Source organism: Carassius auratus, unplaced genomic scaffold (assembly GCF_003368295.1).
Source record: "Carassius auratus strain Wakin unplaced genomic scaffold, ASM336829v1 scaf_tig00012727, whole genome shotgun sequence".
NCBI classification, from domain to species: Eukaryota; Metazoa; Chordata; class Actinopteri; order Cypriniformes; family Cyprinidae; genus Carassius; species Carassius auratus.
This window is the reverse complement of record NW_020524321.1, coordinates 57,684-76,064: the sequence shown is the minus strand read 5'-3', so window position 1 is coordinate 76,064 and position 18,381 is coordinate 57,684. Positions and strand designations below refer to the sequence as shown.

The 18,381-nt window shown below is 35.0% G+C and overlaps 1 protein-coding gene across 1 annotated transcript in view; it reads right to left on the bottom strand.

The window, feature by feature from the left end:
• Positions 1-473: 473 nt before the first annotated feature.
• Positions 474-18,381, bottom strand: part of LOC113073659 (cytosolic carboxypeptidase 1-like) — a 73,981-nt gene continuing 56,073 nt past the window's right edge. The window contains 2 exon segments of the mRNA XM_026246482.1: positions 474-1,764; positions 13,652-13,815. Coding sequence (XP_026102267.1) covers positions 1,485-1,764; positions 13,652-13,815 — 444 coding nt within the window. The 3' untranslated portion in view covers positions 474-1,484.

The following is an 18,381-nucleotide window of genomic DNA, read 5'->3' as shown; positions in this document are numbered from 1 at the left end:
AATGTTTCTTATTGTAATAATTTCTTAATATTTTGTAGCTAAATACAATAATGAGTATATAATGTAATACAATGTATACACCCACGCACACAGTTTTAATTAATTCTGCTTGCAGCTACAGTATAGGATACTCAGGGTTGTGATATACTAGTAATACAGTCTTGGCTGAAAGGACTGCAGGCTGATGCTACATTCTGCACTTAACACCCTTTAGCCAAGATTATATTCATAGTAGGGGTGATCCGATCACGATCGTTATGCGCCTCTCGTCAGTAAAGCCGGTTCTCTAATCAGCGGTTAATTCCATCAGGTGCGTGATTTCACATAGAGCAGCTGTTACTACACAGAGCCGTTGTTAATAGAGAAGATTTTTTGGCGCATCTTCTCAGTTAACAACGGCTCTGTGTAGTAACAGCTGCTCTATGTGAAATCACACACCTGATGGAATTAACCGCTGATTAGAGAACCGGCTTTACTGACGAGATGCGCATTAACGATCGGCCGATCGTGATCGGAGCACCCCTAATTCATAGCATGGCAATATTCATAAAACAAACAAACATTTATGGAAATACAATAATGTTGTTGATTATCAAACTTCTGTCTGACAGACCGAAGATGAAACTGCAAATTTACTCCGGAATGGCACAATTCCCTTTGAGCAAAAAGTGTCAGTATCTAATTGCAATTGCAGGCTTCTATTGGATCCTTAATTTGAACATGGACTGACATGAGTTAGTCTTTTTTAGCTACGGTCCAAACCAATGGTTGTGTGAATCCAATTGAGCGGAGATGACGGAACTCATTATACAAAACATTCTGGATAGAATTTGGATGAAATCTGGCTCAAAGGCTGGCTTTTGTAAAACAAATTTCTCCACCGAAACCTCTATGTCTGCATAAATTGGATAAGATGGGAGGAGGAGGGAAACAACATTGATCTGACAGTATTTTACTTTGAATTTAATTTGGTGTCTCTTTATACTGTTTCATATATATATATATACACACACACACACACACACACTCACGAAACTAAGTCATACAGTTACTTTTTATACACTAACATACATGTATCACTTTGGAACTAATAACCTTAAAAACATACATGATTACTGGTTTTCACAATCTAAGATAATAAATACATATTATTAAAGGTAAACTTTATATGCAGTGCTATCTTGCAATATCAAGTGTTTACTTTCGAGTTTCAGCAGAAGACCACTTATACAGCAGAGTACTTTTGTCAGCAAGCTACCAGCCTCTAGTTTAGAATAAGAGCGATTCGTAAACCAACCCAATGCATTAACCAGAGCATGAGCTCATCACGCCATTAGGATTATGCAATGCGTATTCAAATAGTTTATATCAGGGAGCACAGGTAAAGGGACTAGTAAATGTTCTGCAGGTGTGCATGTCTTATTTAGTTTCTTGGACTAAATACTAAATGTTTTGGTTTAACAGAACAGACAAACAAAAGAGGCCTAATGTAAGTAGCCATTACTGATGTCAATGCCATTACACTGTCCAGCCTCGATTGTCAGAGTCTCCAGGGCGTCCTGTTTCAAGCAGTGAGGAACGAGATGAGACTTCCTGTCATTACACCGCCTCCCATTCCTACAGATTTCTGCATCTTCTTCATCCTCTTCCTCACTGGATGTGTTACCGTTCACCTCCATGTCTAGTTCGTTGGCACCAAATGGGTCACTGCAGGATGAATATTCAATCTCCTCCGTGCAGGGTGGTTCATCGTCCTCGAAACAACTGAGGAAGCAATCACAATGTTGTTATCATTAAGCCAATTAAAACAAACAATTAAAAACATTTTCTTCATTTTAAGCTATCATTACTGTACATAAATATTATAGGATTATAATATTAGATAAAAAAAACTAATTCAATTTAGAAAAAAAAGAAATTAGACATAAAAAAGAAATCTAACTAAATCCACTATTTTACTAAAATCTAATTAAAAACACAAAAGTACATAAAATTACTAAAAAAATCTATAAAGTGCCAACTAAAAATATAAATGTTAAATAAAGAAAAATAAAAATAAAAACCACATGAAATTACTAAAAATAATAATAATAATAATAATAATAATAATAATAATAATAATAATAATAATAATTTCACAATCTTAAAACAATACTAATAAATAAAATTACTAAAATACTGCAGCAATGCATTTGGAAAAAATAAATAAATAATAATTCAATGAAGTGCTCTGTCTTCACTTCATCACGGAGGAGCGAAATTAATTTGAAAGGAAATGCACTGCTCTGTCTCCACTGCTGGATCCGCCGAAGGATACTGTGACCTTGAGTCTGGTGAGCGTTTTGATTGACAGTAAACATAAAGCCCAGTCACACTAATCAGATCAAAACCACAGGGATCCATGGAGAACGTGGATGTGACGAGCAATCCGATTCGCCCCTCCTCACCACTGGTGTGTGTGTGTGTGTGTGTGTGTGTGTGTTCACATATGAGTCTGTTTATCATTTTCTCTGCCCTGGGTGAAAATTAAAGGAAAAACATAACATCTGCTGTGCCACAATGTGAAGAACAACATTGTATTTTTCCCACTTCATTATATGGGAAAGATGAGATGACACTCTGGTTGAGAGACAGAGCATGTGGGAGCAGTCTCATGAGACGCAGGAGACACGTCCCTTTCACAAACAAATCACGTCCTCTTGACTCGCAAAATGAACCAATTTGTTATGCGGTTGTCAGTGCGGCAACAGGTGTGAGTTACTCGTCTATTCTTCTGGCTGTTACTGGGTGTCCAAATTCAGTGCGGGACACATAACAAGCAGGGATTTTAGCGTCTGTTTTGTGGTCAGAGCACCTGTTGATTGTAAGGGGAGGTGATTTGCATATATAGACCACGTGACGTAGGTAAATGCAGATTTTTGAGGACTTGAACAGGTCTTTTAAAAGGATGAGAAACAGAACAGGTGTTCCTAATAATCCTTTAGTTGAGTGTGTATATATATATATATATATATATATATATATATATATATATATGTGTACAAGAAACAGGTGAAAAGGAAAAATACATCTCTTATGGCAACATTTGATGTTACTTTACTTGTGAATGAAAGACACCATAAAAACCATTGACCTCTCTTTTAACTTTATAATGTTTTTGTGAATAATCATTTGTTTCATTTAAAATTCATTCTGCACCAGTGAACCACAGATGTGTGTACTGAGCCTGACATTCATTATATACTTGGCAGAAAAACACAAAACACATCAGAGCCAAATTTGAAATATGTTCGGATAAAATTATAAAAAGGCAAAAAAGTTAATAAAATAATATTCATTAGAAAACTATAGTCAATTTCAATCTAAACAAATTTTATAGTCTACTTATTACTAGCAATTATTTGATGTTCAAAATTTTTGGAAACCGTTTTCCACTAAGATCATGTGAGCTCTGGAGATGCATCATGATACTGCAGGAAGGACAACATCAATATCAACTTCCAAAGAGTTATTGCATGCATGCATCAATAACGTTTTAATGTCAGAACAGAATAAACTTCTAACGATCAGTTTTAAGGAAACAGGGCACCTTCATCTGTTTAAGCAACACCACCATGACCGACAGTACTGTTTGTAGCTGCTCAACAATGATGCAGGTTTCTGACTTGATGAGCTTCATTCTCTGAAAGCAAAGACTTTGTGTACTTGTGCAGAGTTGCTTTCAATTACTTTAAGTGGCCTCTGAGAGCGTGAGCCGTTCATTTCTGTGCCACCTGGCCAAAGGGAGTCCATGCATCTTTGTGCCAGTCAGCAGGTTGAGTCATAAAACACAACATCACACATCTTGAAAGATCATAAGACGAAACAGAATGTGAGATACATATAGGAGAGACTGGGGCTAGTTGTCACACTCAATGTTTATTAGGGAAGGTGCATTCAATTTCTGTAGGAAGACATCAACTTCCATAGTATTTTTCATTAATTTGTATTAGTTTTTATTTATTTATTATTATTTTTTTAATTTGAATTTTAATATGTGACAACTATCCCGCTCTCCAAGAACAAAACAGAAAGAAAGAATGAAATCTATAATTCAGTTCCCTAAATTCAGTGGTGTCTCAGGAGAAGCTGAGTGCGGCTAATTTGCTGCAGGTTTCCAGAACACAGTCACCTGCCATTTCAATTACGCCAAGATCACTTGTAATTCAGTGTATGGATGGAAGACAATCGATGACTATCAGGAGGATTATGTTGCTGTGGCTGGAGACTGAACACAGGCACTCTGGGGGATATATAAACAGACAGTCGCACGGTTTGCGGTTGACCACTCCACATAGTCGTGAAAGGGAATCTTATTAGCTATAGCACTTGCTCCTATAAAAGCTTCCGGTGTCTACCAGCAGGGGCTAACTAGAGCATGCTAAACAGCCAGACATGCGTTGATTTCACTATCGCCAGAAGCAGAAAAGGAGACCAAACAAGGGTTTTCTTGCTCTGTAGAAATATCATATTTGATATACTGTAATCATAATTAACAAACATTACAAAGCTCCAAAAAAGACACCCACACCAATTATGAAAACAAAGCTGAAATAAAAAATTATATTCAGAAATCACCATTGTTATGATCCCAAAAATATTGATTCTTACCGTATGTCCGTATGTCCCCCATCAGAACTTATTTCATACACAAAGAGAATAGCCTTAAATATAAATATATAAATACATATTACAAATATTATATATATATATATATATATATATATATATATATATATATATATATATATATATATATATATATATATATGTGTGTGTGTGTTTGTGTGTGTAAAAGTCTTAAACACAATTAATATAATATAATATAATATAATATAATATAATATAATATAATATAATATAATATAATATAATATAATATAATATAATATAATATAATATAATATAATATGTTAAGTAAAAAAAAATGTTGAATGCACTATACGTTGCTTTGGATAAAAGCGTCTGCTAAATGAACCGATTAATTTATTTTAATTTAATTAATTTAATTTAATTTAAAATGTAAAATTCTTAATTTCACAACTAGTAGATTAAAATGGAAATTAAAGTAAAAATTTAAAGTAACAAGATACTTTAACATTATAAATGAAGGGGGGAGGGGAGTTCACAAAATGTTGTATGATATATGGTGATCATTACAGTGTGAAGCTCTTTAACTGCTATTTTGAACCATTTAGGGTGTGATGTCAAACCCACTATTTTCTTCATGACTGTCCCTTTATATATAATTATATTTTATATACAGTATATCACGCCATAAATTCAACATGACTGACAGTAATGTTGATGAGCCAAATATGTCTGCATCAGTTTAATCTTCTATTGCAAAATACAGATCTGTAAGTCTCTTAAAATACAACATTATCAAAAACAAGAATTTTTATAATTCTTTTCTTGGGTAATAAAAAAGCTTACAATATATAGAACCTTTCCACTGTTTGACTTGTCAAGCATTTGTTTGATGTAAGATATATAATAACAAAAAGTTCTGCCCTAATTTACTTCCCTCCTCCAGTGTGTGTTTACCCAGCAGAAATAACACCCGTCTTCTGTTTTGCTGTAGTTTTGATGGTTCAGAGACTTAAATATCTGAATTGTGCTATTATCAACTCCAAATGCTGGGAGTAGTTTCTTAGATGTGGGAAGCAGCTCGACAAATCCACTATTTTGGTTTAATGATCTACAGAAATCTCTGTGGGCTCTGCTAAATTGGTACACGTGCTTATGAAACACTAGCACATTCTCCATTTGTCATCTCGCCAGCGCCAGCAGAAAGAGTTCGAATTCCACTTTGGGTAGCTGCTAATAAATATATCATTCATTCAAGTATTATGCAAATATTTACAAGGCCTGTGCCACATCTCGATGAATATAAGAACAGAAATGAGGCAAAGACTTTTTTTTTTTCCTGTGGTACACAAAACAAACCGACCCTGCAATCTACATACACACTGTAAATGCAGACAATTGATCGCATTATTATTCCGACAGGCGGTATATGGCTGCTTAGAGGATGATTTCAAAACAAGCATTTGATTTTTTTGGGGGGGTGCAAAAAGCAGCACAATGCTTATTATCATTAACTTGTCTAGATTCACTGGGTTATACATATTCCTTAGCATTTATGCTGTTTTCAGCAGGTTTTGCAGTAACAATTCAAAGCCAATGGCAGATCTTGTCAAGGATGATCAACAGACAAACTGTGACTTAGATATCATTAGGAAAGCATATTTTGGTTTCCTCCTACGAAAACTCAACGGATATAAAAAATTAAATACACAGAAGAAAAAATATGGACAAATATTTTTAAAGCTGGTATAATGTACATATTATTTACATTATTAATTTACATAAACATAAGTTTCTTATGTTCACCAAGGCTGTATTTCTTTGGAAATATGTACAGTAAAAATAGTAAAATTATCAAATATGATTACAGGTTGAAATAGATATTTTGTATTTTAACATATTTTAAACTGTAATTTATTCTTGTGATAGCAATGCTAATTTACAAAAGCTATTAATTCTGCAGTGTCAAACGATCCTTCAGAAATCATTATAATATTCTGATTAGTAGTAGTAGTAGTAGTATTAATGTTGAAAACAGCACTGCATAATATGTTTGTGGAAACCATGAAATACATGTTTTTCCCAGGAGTTATTGATGTACAAAATTCTAAAGAACATTGTCAATCCTAATTTTTTTTTTTGGTTTTGTAATTCAACCACCAAATATTTTATTTACACAAGTTATTTGCTCATTTAGTCTCCCATGGTTTGTCTATTGTGTTTGTACAAGAGCAGTAAAACCTTGTCAGTTTTGTAATTGTATGCAGTCTCAATCGAATTATCTTTGTCATCCAATCGACAGATTCCAGTGCAATTAGAATCAACAATCAAAACACAATGGAAATGTGAGAGACGAGGGCCACTCCTCCCTTCATTACTTCCTGACCAAAACCAATCCACGGGTCACTAGAATTCTCCCCTCGCGGCTTTGATAAAGTGTCTTAGCAGCTTGAATTTTAAGAGCCTAATTTAAAAAGGGAAAGAGACAAAAAAAAAAAAAAAATCATTTCCAACTGGAAAATATATTTTCATAAGCAATGAAACAACCAGCCAGCTCATTCAAACATGAAGCTGCTGTTCTGACACAAGCCGAAGATGCATTCAAATCACTATATTCATGCATGTCGCTTTGTCCCATAAAGCTGATTTGATCAATTTCGGTTTCAGTAAGTACAGATCCAGACACCAGATCCAATAGAGCAGCTTTGGGATGTGGTGGAACGGGACATTCGCATCATGGATGTGCAGCTGGCAAATCTGCAGCAACTGCGTGATGCGATCATGTCAATATTTGATACTTGCTGAACTTTATCATAATAATGATGTGCATTATGTGCAAGTTTGTCTTGTCATTGTGACAAAAATAGACACCCCTGTCAGTCACTAAATTAAACTAATCTCATCTATTATAATGCAGTTTAGAAAGAGTATGAAGAGGCAGTAGGATGATTCATGTTGATGACATCGCTGCTATTTTTTACTAATAAATAACGTATTTATTAAACTTTTTTAAAAATTTACTAATAAATAACATGATATTTCAATACATTTGCTACAATATACACACATACAAAGTTTAAATAAATACATTATTTTAATATTTAATCATTTAATGTTTAAAATATAATATTTGAAAGGTATTATTATTATTATTATTATTATTATTATTTTAAATATTATTATTATATAATTTTTTTTGCCATTTGCAAACAACAGGTTTTGGCATGCATTCATTTAAAGAAAATGCACCATGAACCTTTTAGCCTTAACAAAATGTCTAGCTCCTCAAAAAAATTCTAGTCCAAAGTTCCAGAAATAATTTAATTTGCAGATTAGAAGGGCAAGCTGCGTGCCGCATGTTGGCCGAGGGAGTGTGCATGTCTGCGTGACAGCAGGGGACAGCGATTCAATCAGCTCTCTCCTGGGAGACGTCCATCGCTGCACAAGGATACACAGCTCTTGTTTACAGAGTGTGCTCTCACAAACTATTACAGACACCTCATAAGTGATCTGCCAGCAAATATCTCCTAGAAGGCATTAAAATCAACGCCACTCAAAAGCTGTTTGCAGCCCACTTTTCAAGCTCTTATCTTCCTCACTTTCCTCTGCCTCTGTATCTGAATGCATGCTAGTAAAAGATGTGTAGAGGTAGTTTCATTTTATAGCACAACCTTCTATCAACCCTGTTCATGCCGGGAAAGTTACACAGGGAACAGCAGCTCTGAATTTTAGGTATGCTTATAATGATTCTTTAGGAGAGTCTGTCCAATTGTGCATTAATAATTAAACGTGCAACTGAACAACTGAACAATATGAAGTTCTGGAAAACCTTCAGAGGTACAGAACAATTAGTGCAGCTTCCCTATGGTCGATCGTTAAGTGATTTTGGTGGAATATTTAGAAATTAATTCTGATGATGCCAGATTTATCACATAAATGTAGAATTAGATTAAATTAAGTAAGAAATGTTGCTGCCTTAAGAGCTATAAGAACCACTTTCATGTTTTTGAATAAAGAGTTATCACAGATTACAAGTACCACAAGGCTCAGTACTAGGACCATTGCTTTTCACGCTTTACATGCTACCCTTGGGAGATTCTATAAGGAAACATGGTGTTAGCTTTCATTGTTATGCTGGTGAGACTCAGCTCTATAATTCTTTGTGGCCATACGAAACATACCAATTCCCAAAACTAACAGAATTAATGTAGAAAAATGGATGATTAGTAATTTCCTACTTCTAAATTCAAAATAAGGTGTTAATTATTTAATAAACAAACTCCAGCTGCTTCAAAATGCTGCAGCTAAAGTTCTTACCAGAACTAGGAACCGTGATCATATTATCCCGGTTGCGTGCCGGCTCCCTTTTGAACATCATATACATTTTAAAATCTTGCTAATTACTGAAGCCCTGAATGGTTTAGCTCCCAAGTACTTGAACGAGTTCTTATCACATTATAGTCCTCAAAACTCTGGCCATTATACCTAGAATATCAAAATCAACTGCGGGTGCCAGATCCTTTTCTTATTTAGCTCCCAAACTCTGGAAAAATATACCTATTTGTTCAGGAGGCAGACAGAATTCGTCAGTTTAAATCTAGATTAAAGACCCATCTCTTTAACCTGGCATACACAACACACTATCACATTTCTATAATTCAGATCTGTTAAAGGAATGTTAGGCTGCATTGATTAGGTCAACCAGAACTAGACCAGATGGTCACCCAGATCCAGTCCATATCCAGCCCAGATGTTGGACCTCTATAGCCCTTAATGTCAGTGGAGGTCATGTCAACTATATGAGACCTTGTCAACTAGACAGTCGTCAGCACAAGACCACGAGGAGGCTATAGAAGAACTGGCCCCCCATACTGAGCCTGGTTTCTCCCAAGGTTTTTACAGATGGAGCTTTGATTCCTTGCCACTGTTGCCTTTGGCTTAGTTGAGGGCATTTAATTTTTGGCAATATTGTCAGCTTGATTAAACAGAGACTATTTATAGAGAACTGAACTGAGCTAGATGATGGCATCACTAAATCAACAATGATCTGACATTATCGACACAATTTCCCATTTAACCCTGTAAAACTGCTTTGACACAGTCCATATTGTATAAAGCACTATATAAATAAAGTGACTTGACTTTTGTGAGTCTGCAGTCACAAATAGATGAAGGCTTTGCTTTCTTGATAAATAAAATGACAAAAAGTGTAGTACAATAAATTTAACATTAATCTAGCATGTATATAATAAATTATTATATAATGAAAAGTACGCAGTTAACAAACTCTTACTAAACTATATGTAAAAAAAATAATAATATTGGTCTCTGGAATAATGTAATGCATATTTATGTGTGTGTGTGTGTGTGTGTCTGTTATACAAATTGATCATCAATATAATTGCACATATTAACTATATAGAACAAGAATTATCAATTGACCAAATAATTACTTCATAGGAATTATACTTGACCAAACAATTATTAAAAGTAGTAAGAATTATTATTGAGAATCAATGAATGAATGAATGAATGAATGAATGAATAACGGTGATGATTCTAAATTTCTAAGGTCCTTGTTTACAAAGATTTTGGGCAGTTTAACAACAACAACAACAACAAATATTTTCCTGAACATACTGTAGGCTATTATCAACAAACAGCTCAATGACACTGCTTAGGCTCATTGAAAATTTGAGAGTACAAGGAGCAATCTGCACACAATAAATGTTAAAACTGGTTGTAATAAGTTAATAATATCTAATATATAAATTAAAAAAAACATGCTCTCCCTCAGACAAATAAAAGGATGAAGACTGCCTTGGAAACCAGTGTAATGAATGCAAGAGTCTTTTCTCTCTAAAGACTTCTTAAATGGTCTAAATAAATTGAAATGAAGCAATCTGGCAGGTTCAACCTTCCTCAGTTTCCTGAAGGGCGACCGTCATTTCAGAGTGGATTAACAAGTTAATGTAGTTTGTGGTAACTTTTGATGGAATAAGTTTCACAAGTCGGCTCAATTCTCTTTGTTGGAATAGCTGGAGGTGCTGGATGAATCTGAGAACAATTGCAAACGGATGAAATGGACCAACTGGCATGTAAATTTGGTTGGAATTGTTGAGGAAATTTTTAGAATTATAATAATCAACTGCAGTTCTTCTTATTTAGCATTATGTGTTGACGCTCTTGCCAGTTTGTATGTTTGTTTACACTTCTAAAGATCTCCTTTGTGTCTCACAATCCAATATGTTCCTTGGTTTACTAAGCTTTCAGCTTCAAGACTTTGGCGAACCGTTCTGATGTGAGGGATGAAAAGAAATCGAGCTCCGGAGGAATTATAGAATTACCGCAGGGACTCATTTCCAAACTGCGTAATGAAAGAATCCAACAAATGTGTCAAGCCGTAATGTAAGATGTCATGAAAGGTGTGGAGTTTTAAGAGAGCTTGTTATCTTCTGAAGGGTCCGGCATCTAAAGCTGCATTTGGCCGTCCTTAGTTTCAATAGATAAGAAAACACTTGCTGTTAAGTGACGTCACTAGAAAGCGTTTCTAAAGAGACTAAAATTGGGGTCAGATTATTTTTTTTTGTACCTTTTCATTCCGACGCATGGCGTTTGAGAGAAGCCCATCATGGAAACTATTGAAAAAAGTCATGCTTTATTATAACAAAATCAATTCTGTGGTCTTTTAGGGCAAAAAAGATGAACTTTTGACACAAAAGATGGGACAGACCTCAATATGAAGCAAGCCGGAGTTTTCCTGTGAGCCGTTGGGCTTTATTTGACATCTAGCTGGTATTGAGCATTCTGTCGGCTACTTTTCATTCGGAAAGTGCATAACCAAAAGTGTCGGGCAGGAAAATAGCATCCATATGAATGTGAATTTGCTTCCCTCACAAAGAAGCCACAAACAAAAAAGGGCTTCCTGTCAGCTCCTGAAGTGCTCGCTTCTCTTTTGTGTCTGGGGGTTGAGGTGAATTAACCGTCCGCATGACTTGAGATGATTTTGGATGCGTGGCGTCAGTACAGCCGGCTGTCCTGGACTGACTCACATAAAGCACAATGAAAGCAGCATGGAGAATAGAACAGAGGAGAGTGAGGCGGTGCATAATACGCCGCTGGACACTTATTTTGAGTGGAAAGTGATATCCATCTGTTGACATCTGCTGTGTTGGCTGTCAAAAGAAACTGATCAAATCGCTACAGATCTTAAAGCAGAAAAGACGTCTTTAATAGAGACACTTTCTCTCTCTCCTTCACACACATACACTTACAAATGGATTTCCCATTGACATTTATATATCTATAGTATCTACTAAAAAACAAAAACAAACAGCAATATCGTATAGATAAATCATGGAACCCAAATTTGACATGATTTGTCAAATGCTGAAGTTATTTCAATTCAAATATGTTGTTCTTGGTTCGTCTTAAATGTTTATTACTCAATGAAAGTCTACATTCTACATAAATCAGACAAGGCTCGTAAACAGCATTCTGCAGTTGCGCATAATTCAGTTACGCAATACTCTTGGGTAAGGCCAGTCAAGTTTACCGTTTTCTCCTCAGTGATATAAAGAAGAAGGGGTAACAATAGAAACGTTGTGAAATCCTGGAGAAGAGAGAGGGGTGGGATAATCTCCTCAGAACACTGAGCGCTCTGTGTGGACAATATGTAACAATTCAAAACGCACACAAAGGGGATTTAATTGAACTTCGCAGAAATCAATAGCTCAGCTTTGGTCCATTTCATTCCATGACAGAGATCAAGACTCTAAGTGAATTTTAACTTGAGGATGCTTGGGAATGGAGAAAAGGGAGAGGGGAGAGAAAGAGTGTGTGTGGAGAAGAAAGGAGTTGGAGAGACGAAAGGAAAACAGAGAAAGTGGCAGTGCTCCCAGGAAACCCCTTTAGTGGCAAATTGAAAACTTGAAAGGCAGCTGATGCACTCTGAATGAATCTCTGTCCACGTCCCTCAGCTCCAGATCATATTTAAAAAGCCAAAGTAAAATGGCTGCCTCCCTTGGCTACAGAAACTCTGCAATATGCGACATCTGCATTAACGTCTAATGTGCCGTTTTATTTACCCAAAACCAAATCATAAAAGTTGTATTAACATTTACTCTCCTGAAGTCGCTAACCTAGTACATCTTCCTACAAATTTCTGCAATTAATTCAGCTCCAGACAACCTCATTTAGTCCATCTACAGCCTTACATTTATGTATTTTTAGTTTTTACAAACTTTTAATAATCTTAAACTCTTTAGTCTCCCATTGATTTACACTGACGCTCTACTGACATTCATTTAAAAGTAGACATTGTTAAAAAAAATTATACAATAATAAAAATAAAAAGCAACTTAGTCAACATAAAATGTAAAAAAAAAAAAAAAAAAAAATCTAAACAATGACATAATGTATACAGTAAAAGCAATATATAAAATAACTGTGCCATTGAGATGAACGGCAATACTAAAGCATTGCTTCCTCCAGTTATTGTAGACCTTCATAGGTTTTTATCGGAAATCTGGCTCTAATAATTATAGAAAGTGAACCATAATTGCACAACCTCCATCAACTTTCCAAATGATAATTTCAACAAAACCTTGCTATTCCTTTGCTGCTGTGGGCTTATTATTTCAGGAAATGTACATCTAGCTTTTATTTTCATTCTGCTCCACTGAAGCAGAAATGTTATCATAATATAGTTACAGACAATTATAGTTATCAAATATAAATCCCACAAGGCCAGCTGAATGTGCACATTATAGTAAAAAGTGTATGGTAGTATGCTATTTTTTTTATGTTTTACTTAATAAAAAGGAACAGAAAAATGATTCAAATATCCTTTGTTTTTAAAATTTTCACTATCTGAAGCAAACACGGTATAGAGGAGCAATGTTTTAAAGTATTGCCTTTAAACCTTTGATTTAAACTATATATATATATATAGTGGTCTCTTTTGATGAGTTTTGAAGTCCTAGATGTGTCTGTGGTCAAAAAACATTCATTTAAAACTCACTTATTGGATTTGTGGTTGAGTAGCCTGTCGTCCACGTCTAACAGGGCATATGTGTGGGGAATCAGATGGCTGTTATAATGGATGGTATTACTCCTGAGGGTGAGAAGACTCTGGCTGAACTTCATTCCCATCTCCTCCAGCTCCCGCGTCCCTGTCTGTAACCCCTGCAAGCAGAAGACATTCGAGATTGACAGTTGAAATTTGGAATTGACAGACTGACTGATTGGGGCTGTCAAACTACATTTACAGACTTTTCTCTTAATTCTGGAGATGATTTGTACAAGAAAATATATGAATGAAACTTAATTAAATCACAAAACGTCGGTAAACTACAAGTCAAGCTAATCATTAGACAATAAGTTTGATTCAAAACAAAACAAATGAAAAAAAAAGAATGCAACTAATAGATAATAAATAAAAGCAAAAAAAAAAAAAAATAGCAAGCAAAAAAACAAGGCAAAAAAAAAAAAAAAGCAAACAAAAGACACGACAAACAAAAAATGAAAACAAAACTCAGGACAAAAATAAAAACAAAAACAAACAAAAAACAAAAATGAAATAAAAAGCTAACAAAAACACAAACCCAAAATAAAAACAGAAATTTTGCAGCCTGTTGTAGCAGTTTTAAAATTTGATAAAAGCAGCATTGAGTTAGGTCCCAAAATGAATCCACGTTGACACCACAATGTTATTGCACACTTCATGCTGTGCACAAACTCTCCTCTCATATAATGCATTGTTCCGGAAACAACGATTAAATGGAAATCCAGACACTAATATTTTCTGCCCCTAGTAAACAAACACCGCGCAGGTATTGAAACGTTCACGCTTTTCTAGGCACACAAAACCCTGCAATAACCCAAAGTCCTGACCCAGTGGTTCAATGAGCTGTGGAATACTGCAGGTTAACAAAATCAATAAATCAACAGTGTCTCAATGTTTCTTCAGTGCTCCACTCACCAGTGAAACCAAAACAAAAAGCTTGTGGATCATTATCCTCCTCATCCATGGCAGTATTCTTGTTTCCATCAAATTCATGTTTCAATCAAAAAAAAACAAAGCATCCATATGCATTTATTGTATACAATAAATGTCTGGAAATAAAGGACATTTCATAAAATATAACAAGTGTCCATGGCTTTTACACGGCATGATTTCGTTTTCAGTGAGTAGTGGACATTCAATATTTTTTGGGGAAGTTGACACAGCCTACTGTACTCCATCTAAAACTAGTTTAATCTATATTTTATCATTTATTATAATTATTATGCATGCAGCTTTCATGGTTTCCAAACATTTTGGAGAATTCCATGATATTTCCATTACACTTTCCATTCACTCATAATAACTATTTTAATTAAAAGTTATTTATAAATAGATTTATATCAATACTTTATGGTCCAAATGTCTCCAAGTCATAATTGTAAAATCTAGTAAATAAAAAGCATCTGTAGGTTCCCAGCTAACACTTTCATGAATTTTCAAGGCCTAGACCATTTTTAAAATTACTTTCCTTGATGTGTGTTAATTAAAAGATACATAAACAATTCGCTGAAATGTAACATGTAAATGAAATGTAAAATGATTGGGAAGATTTTTGGTAAAAAAAAAAAAAAAGCTAAACTTCAGTAGGACCATATGATTTCAGAATGCTTAAAAAAAGTAAATAAAATAAGAAGTCATAAGACTCAGTAAAACAAACTAATAATGACAAAAATATTAATAAAAATTGTAAAAAAAATAAATAAACAAATAAACACACCTTGGTGCCACTGAAACAAATATATACTGTACATATATACACACACATATACATATATATATATATATATATATATATAGGATATATAATTAAAATATATGTACACACACATACTGTACACACAGACATGCATCAGTGAATATATGCATCAGAGCAGTCAGTCATAAAATGAACAGTCTAACAAAATGAAAATGGTTCTAATTACAAGCTGTTCCTTACATATCATATCGATTCTCACCCAAATAAAGTCTTTAACCTTGCCTGTTTCAACGATCATTTTACTGTCAGATCACGCCTTTCAGAACAACATACTGATTGCAGATTATTTCACCAAGAAGCAGCTGCACCTGCTCGCTCGAGCATGTTATTAGCGTGTGAATGCTGCACGCTTCTCCTGAGAACACGCTTCGGCGAATTCCCAGGAGCCCTTCATACACTGCAACCTCAGCCTGGTGAAACTGAGCCCTGTCTCACTGCAACACAATCTCCATTAGAGACAATTCATTAAGAGCAACCACGGCTCGCAGGGTCATGTAGAAATCAAGTGAGATAAAGGTGTCACAACTCCCCTTATTTAGTCTGCATCTCCCACCCCGAGTGATGCCGACATCCCTTCTCTCTCTCTCTCTCTCTCTCTCTCTCTCTCTTCCCTCATGTACCAGCCTTGACGCTGTAGATAAGTGAGTCTTGGATGTGAACTCAGCAGGCCAGATGAGTCAGAAGGGAGTTGGCGTCAGCACTAATAACTTCCGAATCTCGCCACACTCTGGGGAAGCGGCCAAATTAATGGGAAGCTGTGTAAGTTAGAGAATGATGGCCGAGCAACACCTACCCATACCTGACATTTCTGTGATCGAGAGACACAAAAGCATACACATGTTCATACTGCAGACTCAAACTCACTCTGTCAAGACGGCCGCAAACATCGCAGCATTGCTGTAACCTGTCAACGAAACACTAAGGTGCCAAAAGGGAGGGAGAACTGCTCAGTACGAGTTCTGAATTAATTACCATAAAATTTAGTAAAAAAAAACCACTTTTATTTTCAGACTGTTTCAGGTTTTAGTATTAACTTTTCAGACTGTTTCAGGTTTTTAAAGGGGAGGTATAATGCTATTTCATGTATTCTGACTTTTTTACACTTATTTAAAAAAAAACCGAAGTTTCAAAAAACGAGCGAGCACTCCCATCAACATGCTTCATTTGGGTTGCTTAAGTCGTCGACAGAGCTGCACAGGACTTGCTGGAGAAGGATTTGTCATTTTGTTTTTAGACCACAAAGTCAAAAATGCCCCCAAAGAAGTGTGTTTTTGATTGTGATTGAAAGATAACCTTGTTCAGCTTTTAAAAAACAAACCGCTTTAAGGGAACAGTTTGTCTCTCAGTGGGCAGTAAGTGTGTTTGATTGTTTTTGGGAATTAGGTGAAAAATGTTTTATAAATAAATTAAATCAAATCTAATTCAGTAAAGTTTTTGTTCCCGTTTTATTTAAATAGATTTCACAGCATGCAGACAATTACTATGCAAAAGCTTTGCATGCTTTTGAGTTTTTAGCTCCGCCCACGACACGCCTCCAGGAGCTCGACAGTGTTACGCCGTGTCTCTTTTATAAATCAGAAAAAATTCAAGACTCTACAGAGATATGAATAATGCAATACTATTACTCAAGTTTACCATGAGCTTGGAAGAAACTCCCTTTAAGGATTGTGTGTCAAATATTATATAAAATATTTTGCAAATATTTGCAGTTTTGCAAATGATCTATATTTATTTATTTTGATAACAATTTGAATTACACTTGTTACTGCCACATATGAAAATGTATGTTTAATGTGAAGTGTTCAATTCATAGTTGGCCAAGCATTCCTGTCTGAGGTTGTGTCCTTGCATATATATATATATATATATATATATATATATATATATATATATATATATATATATATATATATTTTTTTTTTTTTTTTTTTTTTTTTTTCATCAGACCCAATTAACTTGTTGATCACATAAAGTAATCAAGTAAGTTTTCAAGCAGTTAACAAGAATGTGAAGCACTGATATAACTGCTGGGGCACTAAAGCACAACAAATGAAACAAAAATATGACTAACATAACAGATGACTCCCTAACACAGACAAATACACACAGTTTGCATGCTCCAGTGTGCAAATTAACCAATCTAAATCACTGTGATCCTATATTCTATTTCTGTGTGACAGGGAGAGGGAAAAAATAAAAAGAGCCACTCACTCACTTATGCAGCAAAGCGTTTCGGTCGGCGGGGGCAAATTTCTTGTTTATTGGAGTGACAGTTTTTCCCTTTGATAAGGCCAGAGTTGAGGAGAGCCAAGCGGGCAGCAGGAAGACTGCCAAAACCGCACACAGGCATAGCAGCTATCATGCCCTTTCAGAGGGCCCAAGCCATTAGAGAGGTAAATTACCTCTCCTGATAGCTCTTATTAACTCTAAGCTAATCTCAGTGGCATACGGCTTGATCACCATGGCTCTGTGCCACTGAATAGACTGGTATCAATCACAGAAAATGGCCATATGGCAGCACATTATTATTATTATTATTTTCTATTTTATTATTGTTACTATTATTACTGCAGCATTATTGTTGTATGGATGAAGGCATGGGATGTGAAAAAAAATCTATATATCATTTTTTATGGACTCACACCATGGACAATAACTATAATGACAACTTTATTAGCGAGCACATTAACGCACAATAATTTTCTGTTTACAGTGTGTGCTGCTGTTATGTTGTCTGTCACTTTAAACGCACAAGCTCTTTCAAGTCTCCTCTGATTGGCTGTCAATGTTTGTATCATTCATCAGCTGGAAAACAGCAAAAGTATTTTTTTCTCTGTGTCATTGTTGTTATTGCTACTATATGGTGAGGAAGGCCATATTTCATAGAATTAGAATGATTATAAAACATAGTTATGTTGTGAATGAGCTT